Here is an 18,845-nt window from a genome sequence, read left to right on the forward strand (position 1 = left end):
CTGCGCAGAAGGGATCCTGCACACCTCCTTACTATGCTGGCAGTAGGGCTCAACGTCATCAGGCGGTTTTTACATTGAAATGTCTGGGAAATGTGAGTCACACAGCTGAGGAGTTGTGGTCAGCTCTGGAGAACCAATTTCATGAATGGTTGTCTCCACTGGACCTGAAACCAGGGAAGGCCGTGTGCGACAATGCTGCAAACCTGGGTGCGGCCCTTCGCCGGGGCAATGTCACACACGTGCCTTGTATGGCTCACGTGTTGAACCTGGTTGTCCAGCAATTTTTAGCCCACTATCCCAGACTAGATGGCCTTCTGCAGAGGGCACGGTCGCTGTGTGCTCACTTCCGCCGTTCGCATCCCGCAGCTCAGCGACTTACATCTCTACAGAAGTCGTTGGGCCTGCCACTTCACCGGCTAAAATGCGATGTGCCTACCCGGTGGAATTCAACTCTGCACATGTTGCAGCGACTGTGGCAGCACCGACAAGCCCTGGTGCAATACGTTCTGACGTATAGCCTGGGCCAACGAGATTCAGAGGTGGGGCAAATCACGCTGGAGGAGTGGTCTCAGATCAGGGACCTATGCACCCTTCTGCACAGTTTTGAAATGGCGACGAAGATGTTTAGTGCTGACGATGCCATTATCAGCATGACTATTCCGGTGATTTACATGCTGGAGCACATGTTAAACAGAATTCGGAGTCAGGTGGTGGCACAAGAGGAGGTGGAGGAAGTAGAGGAGGAGGAGTTGTATGCGGAAGGGCTAACATCTGCAAGGTCCAGACGGTCGGCAGCACCAAGGCGGCAGGCATGTGAGGGTGGGGGAGATGGTTTTACCAGGGCGCATGGTAGCAGCCAAACTAGTGAGGAAGGTGCAGGAGCCCAGGAAGAAGTGGAGGACGAACTGATGGAAGACTCATCAGATGAGGGAGACCTTGATCACATTTCTGTTGTGCGAGGTTGGGGGGAGAGGACAGAGGAAGGAAGCATGATTGTTACCTCGCCACCAACACAACAGGGACTTGGTGCTCCTGGATGCGCAACACACATGAGTGCCTTCTTGCTGCACTACCTGCAACATGACCCTCGAATTGTGAGAATTAGAAATAATCCTGACTACTGGGTTGCCACACTGTTAGATCCCCGGTACAAAAGTAAATTTGCAGAAATTATTCCTGCCATAGAAAGGGATGCACGCATGCAGGAGTATCAGCAGAGACTGTTGCAGAATCTTACATGTGCTTTTCCACAAAATACCAGTGGTGCACGTAGTGAATCTCACAGTTCCAACTTGCCAACCGTGGGACCGTCAAGTGTTCAGCACTCAAACCGTAACAGAACCACAGTATCTGCTGGTAACATCAATTTTGCGGAATCATTTCACCACTTTTTTAGCCCATCCTTTGCAAGGCCACAGGAGACAAGAAGTCTGACACATAGTCAACGCCTAGAGACGATGGTACAGGAGTATCTCCAAGTAAACATTGAAGCCACGACTGTGTCACTGGACCCTTGCTCTTTTTGGGCTTCCAATCTGGATAAATGGCCGGAGCTAGCCACTTACGCCTTGGAGATCTTGTCATGCCCCGCAGCCAGCGTTCTGTCTGAACGTTTGTTCAGCGCTGCTGGTGGTGTGCTGACAGATAAGCGCACGCGGCTCTCCACTGATAATGTAGACAGACTCACGTTCATAAAGATGAACAAATCATGGATCCGAAACGACTTTTCTACCCCTGTGTCATCCTGGGGAGAGTAAAAGCTTGATGATTGGTTAAAATCACCCTACCAACCGTTTTAAGCTTTCAAATTACTAATCATGTTTATCTGTATCTTGACTGGAAAATAATTTGGGCTTTGTAGCAGTGTGCAGCACTGATCCTATTAGGCCATCTATACTAAAGCTTCACCAGATTTAAAATTAAAAATAATTTTTAGCTGCATCTAGCCCGGAAAATAATTTTGGGGCTCCGAGATGCGCAAGGCACATAAGTGCCTTCTTGCTGCACTACCTGCAGCATGACCCTCATATTGTCAGAATTCGAAGTAATCATGACTACTGGGTTGCCACACTCTTAGATCCCCCAAACTTTTCGATCAACCTTTTCATTTTAATAAAGACCAAAAAATGGTCATTTTTGAAATTATAAGCATTAGCAGGTTGTTAGAAACTGAAATCAAACAGTTTTCAACTCAAAACTTTATTCTAGGTGATGTTACATTTTCACATAGGACCCCTTGTTCGAAAGGAGCTTCTGGACTCTCTCGTCCATTGAATTTGTCAGGTTTTGGATGGTTTCTGCTTCAATTGTTTTGCATGAGGACAGAATACCCTCCCAGAGCTGTTGCTTAGATGTGAACTGCCTCCCGCCATCATAGACACTCCTTTTAATGATGCTCCAAAGGTTCTGAATGGGGTAGAGGTCAGGGGAGTATGGGGGTCACACCATAAGTTTGTCCCCTTTTATGCCCATATCAGCCAGAGATGCAGATGTTTTATGTGCAGCATGAGATGGTGCATTATCATGCAGAAAAATGATCTTGCTGTGAAATACACGGTTCTTCTTCTTGAACCATGGCAGGAAGTGCTGTTTGAGAAAATCCACATACATTATGGAGTTCATCTTTAGCGCCTTCAGGGATCCTAAAGGGGCCGACAATCTCTCTCCCCATGATTCCAGCCCAAAACATTACTCCACCTCCTCCTTGTTGGCGCTGTAGCCGTGTTTGCGTGGGGTGTCCATCAACCAGCCATCCTCCACTCCATCCATCTGGACCATCGAGCGCTGCACGGCACTCATCCGTGAACAAAACAGTTTTGAAATCAGTCTTCATGTAATGTTTGGCCCACTGGAGCCGTTTCTGCTTGTGTGAAGTGGATAGAGGAGGTCGACAGGATGGCGCATGCACAGCTGCAAACCTCTGAAGGACCCTGCATCTTGTTGTTCGGGGGACGTTGGAGGCACAAGCAGCTTCAAAAACTTGTCTGCTGCTATGACAAGGCTTTTTTGCCGCTGCTCTTTCAATCTGACGTAATTGCCTGTAGGAAAGAGTCCTCAATTTGCCCTTATCAGCATGCACACGTGTGTACTGTGAATCAGCTACATACTTCTTGATTGCCAAGACACTTCATCCTGATCATCGCACAATGTTGATTGTAGTCATGCCTTGACCTAAACACTCCACAATTTGTTGCTTCTCAGCAGCCGACACATCCTTTTTCTTTCCCATTTTGGCAGAAAATGTAGGCTGCTTAATAATGTGAGAGAGCCTTCTTAAGTAGTCTTGCCTTTCATTGGACACACCTGCCAAACTAATTAGCACAGGTGTCTGCAATTGCTTACAGTGATATAAAGAGCCCTGACACACATCACCATCAATGAGTTTAACTGACAAACAAACAAATTCTTCCCTTATCACTCCTAAACACTTTTTGTATAATAATTTGGAACGCAGTGTACATGTGCTTTTCCACAAAACACCAGTGGTTCACGTAGTGAATCTTACAGTTCTAACTTGCCAACCGTGGTCTGTATGGAGTTGTTCAATAAAGGGCCCAAAATTAAGATAACATAGATGGGAGAGGTCTCTATGAATAGGAATTCCTAAGTATTTGATACCCTGTGAGGGCCAGGCAAAGGGAAAGTTGGACTGGATGGAATCCTATATGGATTTGGGGAGGGAGACATCGAGGGCCTCAGACTTCGCTGCATTGATTTTAAAATTTGACCATGTAACAAAGTGATCTATTTCAGCCATAACAGCATGGATGGATATATGTGATTGAGTGATATATACTAGGACATCATCAGCAAATAGAGAGCACTTGTACTCGGTGCCTCCCACCTCAATCCACCTAATATTGGGGTTATGGCGAATTGATGAGAGCAGGTGCTCCGTCACTAGGATGTATAAGAGAGGGGACAGAGGACATCACTGCCTTGTCCCATTGGTGATTGTGAAAGGTGATGAAAATGTTCTGACGCACCCCCTGGGCCTTGGGACACCCGGAGCCGGACCCTTTTTGGTGGATGCTGGTGGTTGTAGTCTTCGCGGCGGCGACCCAGTTCCGTGGCTCAGGGCGGTCAAACCAGTGGCGGAACTATTTATGTGGTTTTCATGTTTAAATGTCCGACTACGCCACCCGTGGATTGCGGTCAGAGTGAACCGCCGCTACAGGGCAGACCACTGAGGCTGGTGTTGTGGGTGCAGCAGAGCGTAGCATAACTCCCCACGGGAGGAGTATAGCCTCAGGGCAGTGTATGCGGAGGATGGGGGTGATGGTGCAGGGCAGCAGCAGTAACGACACGGAGTCAGTGATGCAGTTCAGGGCCTTTACTCACAGTTCTTATTATCCAGACCACGTCTGCAGGTAACGGCTGCCCACGTCGTACTGTGCTCACCAGGTGAGGGGCTCAGACAACTCCCAGATAACTTTGGAGCACTTCACAGGACCCCCTTTGTGTGTCCTTTGTCTGGCCTTTCTTACCAACACTTCTGTCCGGCTGCCTCGGGCCTCCTCTTGGTAAACTTGGCGCCAGTTTCCCTGACCCTATGTGGTGCCTTCCTAGCGGGTGTAGCGAGGGGCTGCGCCACATAAAATGTCAGAGCCTCCGGTTTCTAGCTGAGGGTCGTTTCCTGCCTCCACTAGTTCGGGGACCGGTCTCCCCCTTTGGCCTGACCCCTCCACGCAGGTGGATTCGGGCGTGCGGTGGCGACTCGCCCGTCCGCACCCCTGGGATCCCTTCATTCCTCGTTCCTGGAGCCTTCTCCGCTCCTCTTCCTTCCTTCTCCCTCTTCCAGGCCTGGGCCTCTGTTACTAGGCCCGCCTCCGGAGCAGAGCTCATGCAGAGCCCCTGCTCCCTGCCACTTCTGCTCAGACTTCTCTGCACTGAACTAAGATGGTGCCCACCTTTTATACTCCCTTCTCAATGCACCCAGGAACTGCTTCCTCCCTGCTCCTGCACTACAGGGTTCCCCTTCCTCAGTGTTCCCTCCCCCCACTCCAGCCAGGGACAGGGACTGTCGTGCCCATCTCAGGGGCATATTGGTCGCCCTGTCCCACGGCAATGTGGTGTAATGCATGCAGGTGTCGGGTCCTGATCCACACTCCATCCTTACCTGAGAGTGAGATATCACACCTCTGGGTGAGGTGCAATACGTCTTTAGCAACCGAGCCCTCAGGGTGCTACAGTTCCATTTATCTTCAGCCTAGGTGACGTATTGCGATACAGGGCCGTGATTTTGGCTATAAAAGGGTCCCCTAGACCCCTACCCCAAGCTTTTTAAGAGAATCATATATGGCGTGCCAGGAGACTCTATGGAATGCTTTCTCAGCATCCAACGAGAGTATCTAATTACAAATTTTTAACTGCATCTAGCCCAGGAAATACTTTGTGCCTAGTAGCAGTGTCTGCTAGTAAGCGGATTATCCCGGCTGTTAAGCAAGCTGCACCACCTGTAGTTTAGACACTTAATTTTTTCAAAGGAAATGCTTCGGGACCATGGGATACTTAGTGAAGAGCATCAGGAGGCACCCCAAGGCATAGGGGCTGGGACTGGCAGTAGGATGCCTTGCGGTGGACAGCCGAGCTCGATCCTTATAAAAGCTTTTTAACTGCAGCAGCTTTAGTGGACGCTACTGGAGCTGGAATTACCGCGGCTGCTGGCATGAGACTTGCCCTCCAATAGATCCTTGTAAATGGATTTAAAGTGTATTCATTCAAATTAGAGAGACAATTTTAATTAAAAAGCTTAGAGCTGCCTCCACCACAGGGGGGCTCGCTCGACCCACCAGCGGACAGGCACCAGTATTGGGAGAGGGGGGCTGGCCGTCAGGGTTCACCGCGGCTCTGGCACAAACCCGGCGACACGGAGGTGGCACGGGCAGGAGCGGACTGGCCGTGTCAGCTTCTCACTTTTTGGATTTTAGAAGGGCATGACATGCCTATATCTGTGTCTCCCCCTCCTTTTACTCCTCCACCTCTTTTATTTTCGCATGACTATATGTACTTGTCACTTTTCCATGTGTTAGTTATGTCTTCTGAGCAGTTTGTCAGCTTTTGGACACCTTTGAAGGTGTTTTCTATGTGTTTCTATGTGTTTTTGTTTGCCTGCCATTGGTTTTAACGGTGTTCGAAGGTGTTCGACGAACAGTTCGACGAACAGTTCGGCGAACACACGGGTGTTCGACGAACCGAACCGAACTCGAACACTACGGGGGTGGCTCAACACTACTCTCCACCTCCCAGTAGATGCGGGCATACGGGTGGCCTTCTGCACAGCCCGTACCCCTAGGGTCCCTTCTTCCCTTCCTGGAGCCTCTCCGCTCCCTCTCCTCTCTTCTCTCCTTCTCCTCTTAGACTTGGGCCTCACTGTCCAGGCCCACCTCTGGAGCAGAGCTCGTACAGAGCCTCTGCTCCTGTCACTTTCCTCCTCTGACTGAACTCCACTCTCCAAGATGGTTTCCCATTTTATATCTTTCTTCTATGTGCTCCCTTTAACTACGTCCTCCACCCACACTCACTACATGGTTCCCCTTTACTAGTTCCCCCCCCCCACTCCAGCCAGGGAAGGGACTCCGCAATTACGTGGGAGGCATCTTGCCCCTCCTGCTGGCCTGGAGTGGTGTGTTGGATGCAGGTGTTAGGGTCCTGAGCTGTACTCCTTCATTACCTGAGAGTGAGATACCACACCTCTGGCTGAGATGCAATACCTCTGTGGCGACCGAACCCTCAGGGGCGCCACACATCCACTGTTATGATCACCTGCTGCAGCGCCTGTGCCATCTATAGCCCTGCTGCGCTGTTACACAGCAGGCTGCAATCTTCCCTGCAGGAAGGCTCCCCCCACTCCCTCAAATGCCAGGTTCGGCCCCTGAATGTCACCGGGGCCATCGCTGATGTCCTCTGCTCCCCAACAAGCCGTCCACCTGATGATGATCGCAGCCCCCCTGTTGACCGCAGGGGGGCTCCACGGGACTGTCTCCCCACTGGGTATAACCCCCAGCTGGCACGTCACTGGGGGTCACCGCCATACTGGTCCGGGGCCTGGCAGGCCGCAAACCGGAAGTAGTCTGTGCCGCGGGCACGGCCACTTCCGGTAGGCCGCAGATCTGGCGAGGGTTCCTCCTGGGGACTGGAGAAGGAACTGCAGACCCGCACTGCTCCCCTGGCCCCAGAGGTACCCCTGGAGCATCTCCTACTCTGTATCTCACCTGCTGGCGAGCAGCGCTCCTGCGGCCGGGACCGGCGAGCCTGCACTGCGGGCACAAGCTGGCTGGTTTCTTCTCCAGATGTGGGGGCATAGACCAACCTAAGCTTTTCCTGCACCAGATCTGCCCCATGAATCACTGTAGCAGTCCGCACCAGCTCCAATAAGGACGCAAGGTCAGATATGGCTACCCAGTCTGTGTCCAGGATGTGTCCAGCTGCGTTCCAGGAAGCAAGAGGAGGTAACTGACCCCCTCACTTCATTATATCTCCTCTTACTTCTGCCCCCATCTCCTCCTCTCCAATCAAAACCCCCCACACGTATCCCTGATCAACTTTTCAAATCCTTTAACCCCTTCACTCCCCCCTTCTGTCTTGTCATGTGGCCTGTATGCCATATGAGGCTCCCTGGCCTTTCTTTCCTGTGTCAAATGCAAGCAGAGGGGCCCCATTGATTTATATAGGGTCATTTGCTTTCCATTTGTAGTTTATCTTTATAATGGAAAAAAAAATCCTTTATGCAGAAGTTTTTTTTAACATTTTGAAAATAAACAACAAATGGAAAGCAGAGGACCCCATATAAGCAAGTGGGGTCCTTCTTCCCTTTGACACAGAAATGCACACGATGAAAATTCTATTTATTTGCTTTATTTGTTTGTTCTAAATGGAAGAGACAGATGGAAAAAAATAAATGGACATGTGAACAGAGCCTTAGCTAAAGCCTAGAGCTAGGTCTACTTGTCAAAAACTCCATGGATGTAAACAATGGCTCTCCTTCCTCCAGTGACTACAGCGGTTGTCAAGTAGATATCATTTTTTTTAAATGGCTCAGAGTGGTTTAAAAAAATAAAGATAAAATAAATTATACTTATCCTTACCTATTCCCCGGAACGCCCTTTCTTTTTCTCTAAAGTGAACCTGTCATGTTGAAAATGGTATCTGATCTGCAGACAGGATGATATAGAGCAAGAGGAGCTGCTCAGATTGATATACAAGTGTGTGGGAAAAGTTTCATTAACACTTGTATTTTATTCATTGAAATCCCTGGTGTTTGCGTGTATATGAGTTGAGTAGGTGGTCCGACCGTCCTACTCAGTGATTGACAGTCTTCCCTGTATAACATGCATGCAGACAGCTGTCAGTCACTAGTAGGACCGCCCATTGGACTCGTATACATACAGTAACCAGGATGTCAACAAATAAAATATAAGTTATACTGAATGTGTTCCAACAAAATTCTACTCAGATTGCCCTTCTCTATACCATGCTGTCCAAAGGGACAGGTTTGCTGTAACTGTTCTCCGCTATGCTTTACTTTCTGGTTCCATTGTGACACACAAAAAATGGCAGAAAAAAACTCATTCAGCCAATCACTGGCTGCAACGTTGCCCCGTCCCAGCCATTTACAGTGTGCCGAGGCCAGGAAGCTAAGAGCAGCGGGGAACAGTCAGAAAGGGAGCTGCAGGAAATCGCCGAGGATGAGAGTAATTTATTTATTTTTAAAATGCCCTTTCATAAATAATATGTAGCCGCTGACAACACCTTAAATGGTCCTATCATGTATCTGTACAAACCATCTGCTTTGCTAACAATCCAAAGAACTAACTGTACATTTGGCTGCTTGTGGATTCATAGAAATAAAAACTGATTTCTTTGAACAATTTATAAAGGGCTTCATTGATGAAAACAAATGCAGACACAGAACTAGAAGAATGCAGTGGCATTAGTTTATTTCATTTCTAACAAGTTCTATCTGCAATAATGACTGGAGCTTGTACAGTAAATGAAGGTTATATTACTGGCCCTGATGCTCACAGGTAATTGTAGTATGTTGTAAGACGTTATGCGCTGTGTATGATAACCTGAATGGACTCTGTGCCCTGGAATGTATATTTTTTGGCTTGCATTGCCTTCTACTACTGCACATAAAGGTCTTGCATGTTGGCTTCTTGTCAAAAAATGTAAACTATCTGAAATCTGCATCAAAAAGCAAATATAAAGTGTAGGAATTAGCATGGAGAGTGAAGGCCATACAGTTTGTGAAATTCACAGAAGTAAGCACTTTCCCCTGTGTTTCTTGTCACTTAATAGAAGGAAATGCTCTCATATTTGTCCTTCTAAATGCCATCAAGCAAGTCCAGACCTAGTGTACAGTATGTAGTATATGGAACCGTGGGGATTTTTTTTATCTGAAAAAAATTAAACAGCATGTTGACGTAATCCTGCCTAAATCATTATTCAGTATTTGTACTATTAGCAGCCAGTATGCATTTTACCACTTTTCTATATTTCTGATAAAAGAGATAATTTAGTTATAAATTGGGTTAATATACGCCCAGTTATTTTGTGTTTAATAGGTTAAATCAATGTACATCACTTTCTAGCAGAGTCATAGTCAGGGGTTCAGTAAAGGGGGCAGTGGCAGAACACATCTGAGTGTGCCCCCCACCCAGGTAGCACATGTTCACAGCTACAATGCACACCCTAATCATACTGAGTATAGGCAGAACATGAGCTGACAACCATACTGAATAAAAAGACTATACAAACACCTACAGTACATATGTAGCAGAAGGCAATGAACCGTCAGGAGAACTCTTGCAGGATGTGTCAGTGGTGAGGAGAGATTACCATCTGCTGGCCAGGTGAAATCAAGTGGAACCAACTTGTGCTAGGAGAGTTGAAGGGGGAGAAAATTCAGATGCAGGACCTGATCAGGTGACCTCCAGGAAGGATTTCCTGGATATAAAAGTCCAGCGCACCAAGCCACAGGGAGATGTGGCGCCAGGCTGCAGAGTGGAGCAGACGTGCTCTAGTGGTACCACAGAGCCCAGCGCAACAGCCTCAGCCGGACACTGCCTGATAAGCACAAGTTAGTCAGAATCAGGAACCCGACGTCGCTTGTCAAGAGATGAGGTCTGAATCCCCTTACCCTAAGCCTGAAAAACTATCATCGACGGTCAAGCTGAGAAGAGCTGGGAGAAGACTGTGACAGGAGAGGCGCGCCATCAGTAGCGGAGGAACCGCGCAAGTGAGCATGGCCGTCACTTCCAACTTCCACCTACGGTACCGGGGACAGTTGGGATTAGGACTTCAGGTTGGGAGGGGGTCCGGTTGGTGTGTGGGAGGCTAAACGGGATCTGATTGACTTTATCCAGAAGAGACTTGCATCCTAGCGGGAAGAACCAGTGACCCCCGCTAGGGTCAAATACATAGAAAAAGAACTCACGTGGTGGCTCCCACGACTGGGTGCATCACATTGTTGTAAAGAACTTTACTGTTCATTACTGAAAATACCTCTTATAGTTTTTCCAAGTTATTGTTAATTCCATTGTTTACTAACTCCTTTAAAATAATTGTTATACATATAAAGTGGTTACAGTGGTGGCCAAAAGTATTGGCACCCCTGCAATTCTGTCAGATAATACTCAGTTTCTTCCTGAAAATGAGTGCAATCACAAATTCTTTGGTATTATTATCTTCATTTAATTTGTCTTCAATGAAAAAACACAAAAAGAATTGTCCTAAAGCCAAATTGGATATAATTCCACACCAAACCTAAAAAAGGGGGTGGGCAAAAGTATTGGCACTGTTTGAAAAATCATGTGATGCTTCTCTAATTCGTCTAATTAACAGCACCTGTAACTTACCTGTGGCACCGAACAGGTGTTGGCAATAACTAAATCACACTTGCAGCCAGTTAACATGGATTAAAGTTGACTCAACCTCTGTCCTGTGTCCTTGTGTGTACCCCATTGAGCATGGAGAAAAGAAAGAAGACCAAAGAACTGTCTGAGGATTTGAGAAACCAAATTGTGAGGAAGCATGAGCAATCTCAAGGCTACAAGTCCATCTCCAAAGACCTGAATGCTCCTGTGTCTTCCTTGCGCAGTGTCATCAAGAAGTTTAAAGCCCATGGCACTGTGCCTAACCTCCCTAGATGTGGAAGGAAAAGAAAAATTGACGAGAGATTTCAACGCAAGATTGTGCGGATGGTGGATAAAGAACCTCGACTAATAGCCAAACAAGTTCAAGCTGCCCTGCAGTCCGAGGGTACAACAGTGTCAACCCGTACTATCCGTCGGCGTCTGAATGAAAAGGGACTGTATGGTAGGATACCCAGGAAGACCCCACTTCTTACCCCGAGACATAAAAAAGCCAGGCTGGAGTTTGCCAAAACTTACCTGAGAAAGCCTAAAATGTTTTGGAAGAATGTTCTCTGGTCAGATGAGACAAAAGTAGAGCTTTTTGGGAAAAAGCATCAACATAGAGTGTACAGGAAAAAAAAAGAGGCATTCAAATAATGCCTACAGTCCTACTGCCTACAATGCCTACTGTCCCTACAGTCAAACATGGCGGAGGTTCCCTGATGTTTTGGGGTTGCTTTGCTGCCTCTGGCACTGGAATGCTTGACCGTGTGCATGGCATTATGAAGTCTGAAGACTACCAACAAATTTTGCAGCATAATGTAGGGCCCAGTGTGAGAAAGCTGGGTCTCCCTCAGAGGTCATGGGTCTTCCAGCAGGACAATGACCCAAAACACACTTCCAAAAGCACTATAAAATGGTTTGAGAGACTTCTAAGGTGGCCAGCAATGAGTCCAGACGTGAATCCCATAGAACACCAGTGGAGAGATCTCAAAATGGCAGTTTGGAGAAGGCATCCTTCAAATATCAGGGACCTGGAGCAGTTTGAAAAAGAAGAATGGTCTACAAGTCCAGCAGAGCATTGTAAGAAACTCATTGATGGTTACTGGAAGCGGTTGTTCGCAGTTATTTTGGCTAAAGGTTGTGCAACCAAGTATTAGGCTGAGGGTGCCAATACTTTTGTCTGGCCCATTTTTGGAGTTTTGTGTGAAATGATCAATGATTTGATTTTTGCTTCATTCTCTTTTGTATTTTTTCCTTGCAAGCAAATTAAATGAAGATAATAATACCAAAGAAATTTGCGATTGCAACCATTTTCAGGAAGAAACTGAGTATTATCTGACAGGATTGGTGCTAATACTTTTGGCCACCACTATATATCAACCCCTGACTGTTGTCGCCTAGTGGTCTCTGTGCATTGCATTCCGGCACCTGTGTTACACATACATGACCCCACAGTGGTAAATACCAGACGTGCAAACTATACAAGTGATTACAGTACAGTTACAGATGCTCACTAATAGCTTACACTCTTTCTAATGGAGTCATTCACTTTTCAAATCTTTTCCATCTGGCCCAGACTGACATGACGACTTCTCCAACCAGGACTCATCTGCAAAGTTTACAACAAAGACACTTTTTACTCCTCATATTGCCCTCAGGCAAGTAGAAAAGGGAAAAAGGCACTCCAGTAGGATCCTACCCCTTACACCATAGTGGAAAGTACTTGACATTCTTTTTTAGATTGCAAGGTATAGCTGTACTGTTTATTGTTAGGCAACCCAAAAACATGACATTTCGGTCAGATTGTATCACCTTGCAGTGAGTGATGGTATTACTAATCTATGGATAGACATCAATATAGTCCCAGGTCCCTCCAGTAGCTGTGCTACTTTTTTAGAGATTTGTTTCACTTTGACATTAACCCCTTCACAACGGGGCAATTTCTCATTTTTGCACTTCTGTTACCACCCCACATCATCCAAGAATCTTAACTTTTCTATTTTTCCATTATTGTCATAGACATATGAGGGTTTGTTCTATGCGAAACAAGTTGAAATTTTGAATGACACCATTCATTTTACCATATAATGTACTGGAAAACAAGAAAGAAAATTGGAGTGGTGTGAAATGGAGAAATAAATGTTATTCATTTCTGATTCCATATTTTTTGTTGTTCTTTCTATGGTGTACATTGTGCGGTACAAACTACCTGCCAATGTGATTTCCCAGGTCAGTTATGAAAGACGGACAGTATAGTTTTGTTTTTTTTGTTTGTTTAAGGGGTAAAAAAAATGTGCAAGTTTGCTGAAAAAAAATGGATTGTGTGGCCATATTCTCAGATATATTTAAATAGAAAAACGTGCCGTCACTTGATTCTTCTGTTTACTGGAGCACAAGCTCCAGCACAAGAGTGTTTTAGCGTATAGTATGAACTGTGTGATGAGTAGTTGACACCGGAGGTTTTGTAAAATGAGATGGGTTTAAAAATAGATCTAGTTCTCCATCTCTTTCATAGAAACTTTCCATGTGTTAGAAGCTGGCAATAGTTTCTAGTACTCTAGGGAAAGAAGACACCTGAATCAACTTTTTGCAGCACTAATCTCTCCTGTTATGATAGGAGATAAAGACATATTCACTAGGGCTCGTTCAGACTAATGTATTAAACATCCGTGTTCTGTCCGTTAGCACAATAGGTACTATACAGACAGCAAATGGACCAATGCAAATCAATACAATAATTCTCATGAACGTTTTTACACTTGCACTACTTTGATCTGGATTTTGGAACAGACTCCCCCATTATTAGTGAAGGAGTGCACAAAAAATAGAATGTAGCCGATGTCAAGCATGCACACCTAAACATTATTCATTCTTAATAGAAGTGTGAGAGACCTGCCGAGTACAGCTATTATGCCACGGCCCCACTATCAGTATTTGGTCAGTATTCGGTCAGTATTTTTTCTCAGGAGTGGGAGCCAAAACCAGGAGTGAATGATAAATGCAGAATTGGTGACTTGTTTCTCTTATGCCTTTTCTTTGATTGTTCCTCACCTGGTTTTGGCTTTCACTCCTGAGAAAAAATACAGACCGAATACTGACCATATACTGATATGGGGTCGTGGCCTTAGGCTCACCATGTGAGGTGGATCCTCTAAGCCTCAGGTCCAGGTGGGCACACAGACCCCAGGCGTTGGTGTAGCAGGCAGGAAGGCACGCATGGAGCCAGGACTTGGAAACCTGGAGATCACAGTAGGACAGGTGCAGAGAGGATGCAGGCAAGTTCGAAGCAACAAAGGCAGCAGGTATGCAGGGTTAGAAGGCACATGTAGACCTGGAGCTGATAGAGGAGAATAGCAAACAAACAGAACACAGAACTATGAGTTTTAATACCAAGACACGGGTGTGCGTCCTAGTGGGCCTCAAATAGACCTAGACATATCATGTCATGGATCATATAAAACCCAACATGAAGCAGAGCGAAGGGCAGCGGCCCTAGAAGAAGGTGATGAAGTCCAGCCAAGCCGAGGCAGACCCGTCAAAGCAACTCGGCTATTTCCAGTGGTCTGATCGATAATAAATGGAGCACAGGATTGCATGCTCAACCTTGACGGGTTCTGTGGGGTTTCAGTGGTTGGACGGCCAGTGATCAGATAGATGATAACTTCCAAGCTTGGTATAACACTTTTAAGTCTATAGGAGTATGACACTCATATGTGAGTCTTTTTGTATTATATGTCTGTCTAAGATATCAAAACAGTGTAATCAAAGGGGTCTGCCCCACAAGGAGCAAGGATAGCATGTTCGATTAGAAATCAAATTATTTAAAGGCTCACTATAACATTCTCTTCTTGCAGACAAGATCTGTGATCAGATAAGTGATGCTGTTCTCGATGCCCATTTACAACAAGATCCAGATGCCAAGGTTGCATGTGGTAAGGACACAGATTCACAATCTTAGCTGTGTGATAACAGGTCAGTTATGAACTCTTTGCAGTGATTGGCTGCAGGGACCTTTTAGTACAGATTTATTCTTGAATATTTGGAAGGGATGGAACAAATTCAAGCAAATAGGAAAAAAATATGAAATAGCAATATTACACATGGAATGATTTGTTTTACACATTATGTTTGAAAATTTATGTTTCGTGTAATCTAAGTACTAGGACATTTTATAGAGACCTCCCCAAACAGGAACCTAAAGCTTTGTCTGAACCAGTGCTGTACCTAGTTTAGCTCAATATCAACTTGCTTTGAATGGCAACCATCTTGCCTATTGTAATGACAAATGCCCCAAGTCCCACCTCGGTGAACTAGATCCGAGAGTTCAACAGCTCTAAAAGTGACTCCCATTCTGGCAGACTCAAGCTGTCCTTATATGATCTTGATGGCCGTTCATCTGAATGGCTTCCATGCAATACCACATGGCAGTCATTCAGCTGCTACTACAGGAGAAATGCCTGGCTACCTGTAGTTTTTTCTAGCAAAGTCAACTATTTGTGGAGGATGCCAGCAGCATGCCCCTATGCCATTAGCTCATTGCTCTGCCAGTTGTCTTCTGAAAGTGGATGTCTCACCAGATGCAGATGATCTACCAATGCCTTCATAGCCCCTATGCCAAGCTGCACCGTACACGCACATGACATGACGGAAAGCTTTTGCGTCTAAAATGACAGGTGGATGGAGTGAGACTTTCTGAGCACTGGCTCCTATTGTGCTAAATGTATGAATGATGCCAACTGTTTCAATGGTCTTGTTATACCAACGACAATGAAAGGTATAACATACGACAATGAATGGTTTCATTAAAGAGAAGCGCTTATCTTCCAGAAACAGTTTGTAAAACTGGCATGGTTCTTCTTTGTGGAGAAATAACATCCCGAGCGGTTGTGGATTACCAGAAGGTGGTTCGTGATACTATCAAGTACATTGGTTATGATGATTCCGAAAAAGGTGCGTTCACCTCTCAAAGTATATTTAGCTTAAATTGAGTATTACTAACCATATCTAATTGGATCCTCATTGTATATTTCTGTTCTTGATGCAGGTTTCGACTACAAAACCTGTAATGTTCTTGTAGCTCTAGAACAACAATCTCCTGATATTGCACAAGGTGTTCATTTAGACCGAAAAGAGGAAGATGTTGGAGCTGGGGATCAGGTAAGTCTGCTACAAGAGTGTCAATTCTATGTAATAGAAAGATTCTTTTTTATATAAAAACCATTCCGGCATCTTGATGTACTGTAAATGTGCATCAAAGTTTTGAGGTATTCATAGCGATTATCTGGGCGCACGCTAAATTTCTGCAGTTACTCTGCAGAATGCTTAAGTGTGCATTATTCACACTGTCAGTATTTCTGTCTTTTGCCACATCCAAAGGACACTTACATGAGCACCAGTTTGTAATTTGTATGCTGGAAGGCACATGACAACTAGATTACCTTCTTTCAATGTGCTTGCTCTTTCGATGTGGCAATAGAGATGAATCAATAGAGAGGAATTTTCTTCGATTCACTCAACAGAACATTTAGAGAAACGGATCAGAACTAGTCAGCATATGACTGCAAGTATGAAAATTATTTACTTGTTTTCAAGTGACCACCCTCTCAATAGAGAGTTATGCTGACAGTGTGCATAATACACACTGTCAGCATTTACTAGTCTACAGTCACAGAGTGAAGCTGAAGCCCAGAAAACCCCTTTACAAATGAACTTTACCTAGATTTTTAATGGGAACTATGTACTTTCTCCAATTGCTTGGAGATCCTCAGTTTAAATAAAAATATAATCAAGTGAAAGGTCCTCTTTAAAGACACCTTGATAGGGTATCAAATCACTCAATATTAGCAGTAATGGCGATAACAAAATTCAACAGTTTAAATATCTTATTGTCTATTCTGTCTATCTATCTTTAATGTCCTTCTGCTCTAATTTTCATGGGCAGCACTTGCAACTATAGGCCCATCACTATAATAATCCTTCAAGCAGGCATTAACGGGGGTCACCAGTCTTTCCCGCTAAGCCATAAGTCACTTAATACTCTGTGTGCTCCTCACCCTGACCGGCCTGGTCCCTTCCATTGCATGGCACTGGCCCACACCCTGTAACGTGCGTCTACGCTGAAAGTAACGACTTGGTTCACTAGTGTCTCCTGGTCACCATGGCAGACGTCAGGCTCTGTACGATGTTCAGAGTTCGACTTTCGGTGCTTGACCTGCGGCATCTATATACTGGGTCTTGACCGGCGTAATCTGGCTTTCGGGTCTTAAACGGCGCAGCCTGGGCTTTGGGTCTTGACCAGCGTAGTCTGGACTTCAATGCTTGACCCACGATGTCCCGCTGTTCTCCGTCCCCAGCCACTCCTCGGTCGCTCTGCCTCTGAGTTCCACCGTTCACACATCGTTACACTCTCACTGGTTGGTGCCAATTGCCTTCTCGCCTTGCTGCTCCGCCCTTTTATATTTGATAACTGTGCCACGGCTACCACCTGACCCAGTGCGCTCTTCAAATTCGTCCCCCCAGAATTGCTTCCTCCATCTTTCGGTTCTACCTTACTCAGCTTGCTCAGTAGATGGTGACATTTGATCACAAGTGCCGTAGAATTTTGATGAATCTCATCTTCGACTCCCCACCCCCTTACATGTCACAACATTGAAAAACAGAAAAAAATACATGGTAGATTGTCCCCTAAAATAAATGTTTAAAAATGTAAAAAATAAACAAACAAGCAAAAAAAAACATGCACCTATCCCAAAATATTTTTGTATTAATGCAAAAATACAAAAGGTATTAGTCCTGAAATGCTCAGATAGTTATATCATTGATAAGGTAAAAAATCAAGATTGACCTATAGTTCTGTGCCTCCTTCAGAAAAGTAATATTAAAAACATGCTGGGGTAGAAAGTTACATAGTTTCAATGCTCTTGCAGTAAAAAATACCTGACAATTTTCTTTCCTCTAGACCACATATGTCAAATTCTGGCGCACAACATGAGCGTATTTGGTCCACAATGCTGTATGCTGATACAGTAGAAAGCAGTGATGAAAGAAGGAGCAATCAGTTGACGTTCCCTCCGCCATCATTCTCCCTCTGCGTTTGACGTCTCAATTAGTGATGAGCGAATATGTTCGAAATCCGATCTTAAATGTTAAATTCGACACGAATATGGCACTTTTGGATTTGTGATTGGAAACGCAAGCATTTTTACTTAAAATCGGCAAAAATGGGTAACATTCGGCGAAGGAGTGCAGGAAAATTATTGCGGTGCAACTACAGTGTTTTTAATAGTTTTGCTAGTATACTGCCTGTGTATGATGAGCGTGCTTGATGGGGGAAGGGGCTGGGGAGGTCTCAGAAGAGCTCAGAGGAGTGGCGTGCTTGTAATCTTTTTTTTTTCAGTAACTTTAAGTGTACAAATCACATCTAGCCAATCAGAGCGCAGGAAGCATCTACACTGTCCAGACACAAGGGCTTCTGCCATTGGCTGCTGAAATCACATGTCCTCTCTATATAAAGAGCGGCGATGTTCACTGAGCGCCATTTTATGCATGTCACTGGTCACAGACGCTGTTGCTGCACCCTGCTCCTGTGTTATGAGAGATTTTAGCTAGATAGATAGGCGGTTGTTTGGAATTCAGATAGTTTAGATAACTAGTCTCCTGTGTGCATGTGAAATTGACCTTGCAGCAGATTTTTTTTCTTGTGCTATTACTGAGATTCAGACAAAAACAGCAGAGCCCATATCATAGAACTGTGTTGTGCACTGCTTGTATTGTGCTCTATGCACGAGTATTCCTTCAATCTATTTTTTCACTTGCTAATGTGAAACAGCAAGCAAGTAAGCCCTAGTAGCCCATTTTTTCATTTTGCGGGGTTGAAATTCAGCTGTATGCAGAGCTCCTAAGTACAGAGCACAAAAATCTTTTTTTTAATTTGCTAATATGATAGCACAAGCTATAGTAGCCCACCTTGTTATTTTTTGGGGAGTG

General features: G+C 45.3%; 1 protein-coding gene across 1 annotated transcript in view; it reads left to right on the forward strand.

Moving 5' to 3' along the window:
* MAT1A (methionine adenosyltransferase 1A) overlaps positions 1-18,845 on the forward strand; it is a 108,576-nt gene that overhangs the window by 44,589 nt on the left and 45,142 nt on the right. Inside the window, exons 2-4 of the mRNA XM_073685984.1 lie at positions 14,714-14,791; positions 15,687-15,809; positions 15,904-16,016. Of these exons, the coding sequence (XP_073542085.1) occupies positions 14,714-14,791; positions 15,687-15,809; positions 15,904-16,016 (314 nt within the window). The remainder of the gene's footprint in view (positions 1-14,713; positions 14,792-15,686; positions 15,810-15,903; positions 16,017-18,845) is intronic.

This window comes from Phyllobates terribilis, unplaced genomic scaffold (genome assembly GCF_046119375.1).
Source record: "Phyllobates terribilis strain yellow unplaced genomic scaffold, ASM4611937v1 Scaffold_5__5_contigs__length_657084704, whole genome shotgun sequence".
Lineage (NCBI taxonomy): Eukaryota > Metazoa > Chordata > Amphibia > Anura > Dendrobatidae > Phyllobates > Phyllobates terribilis.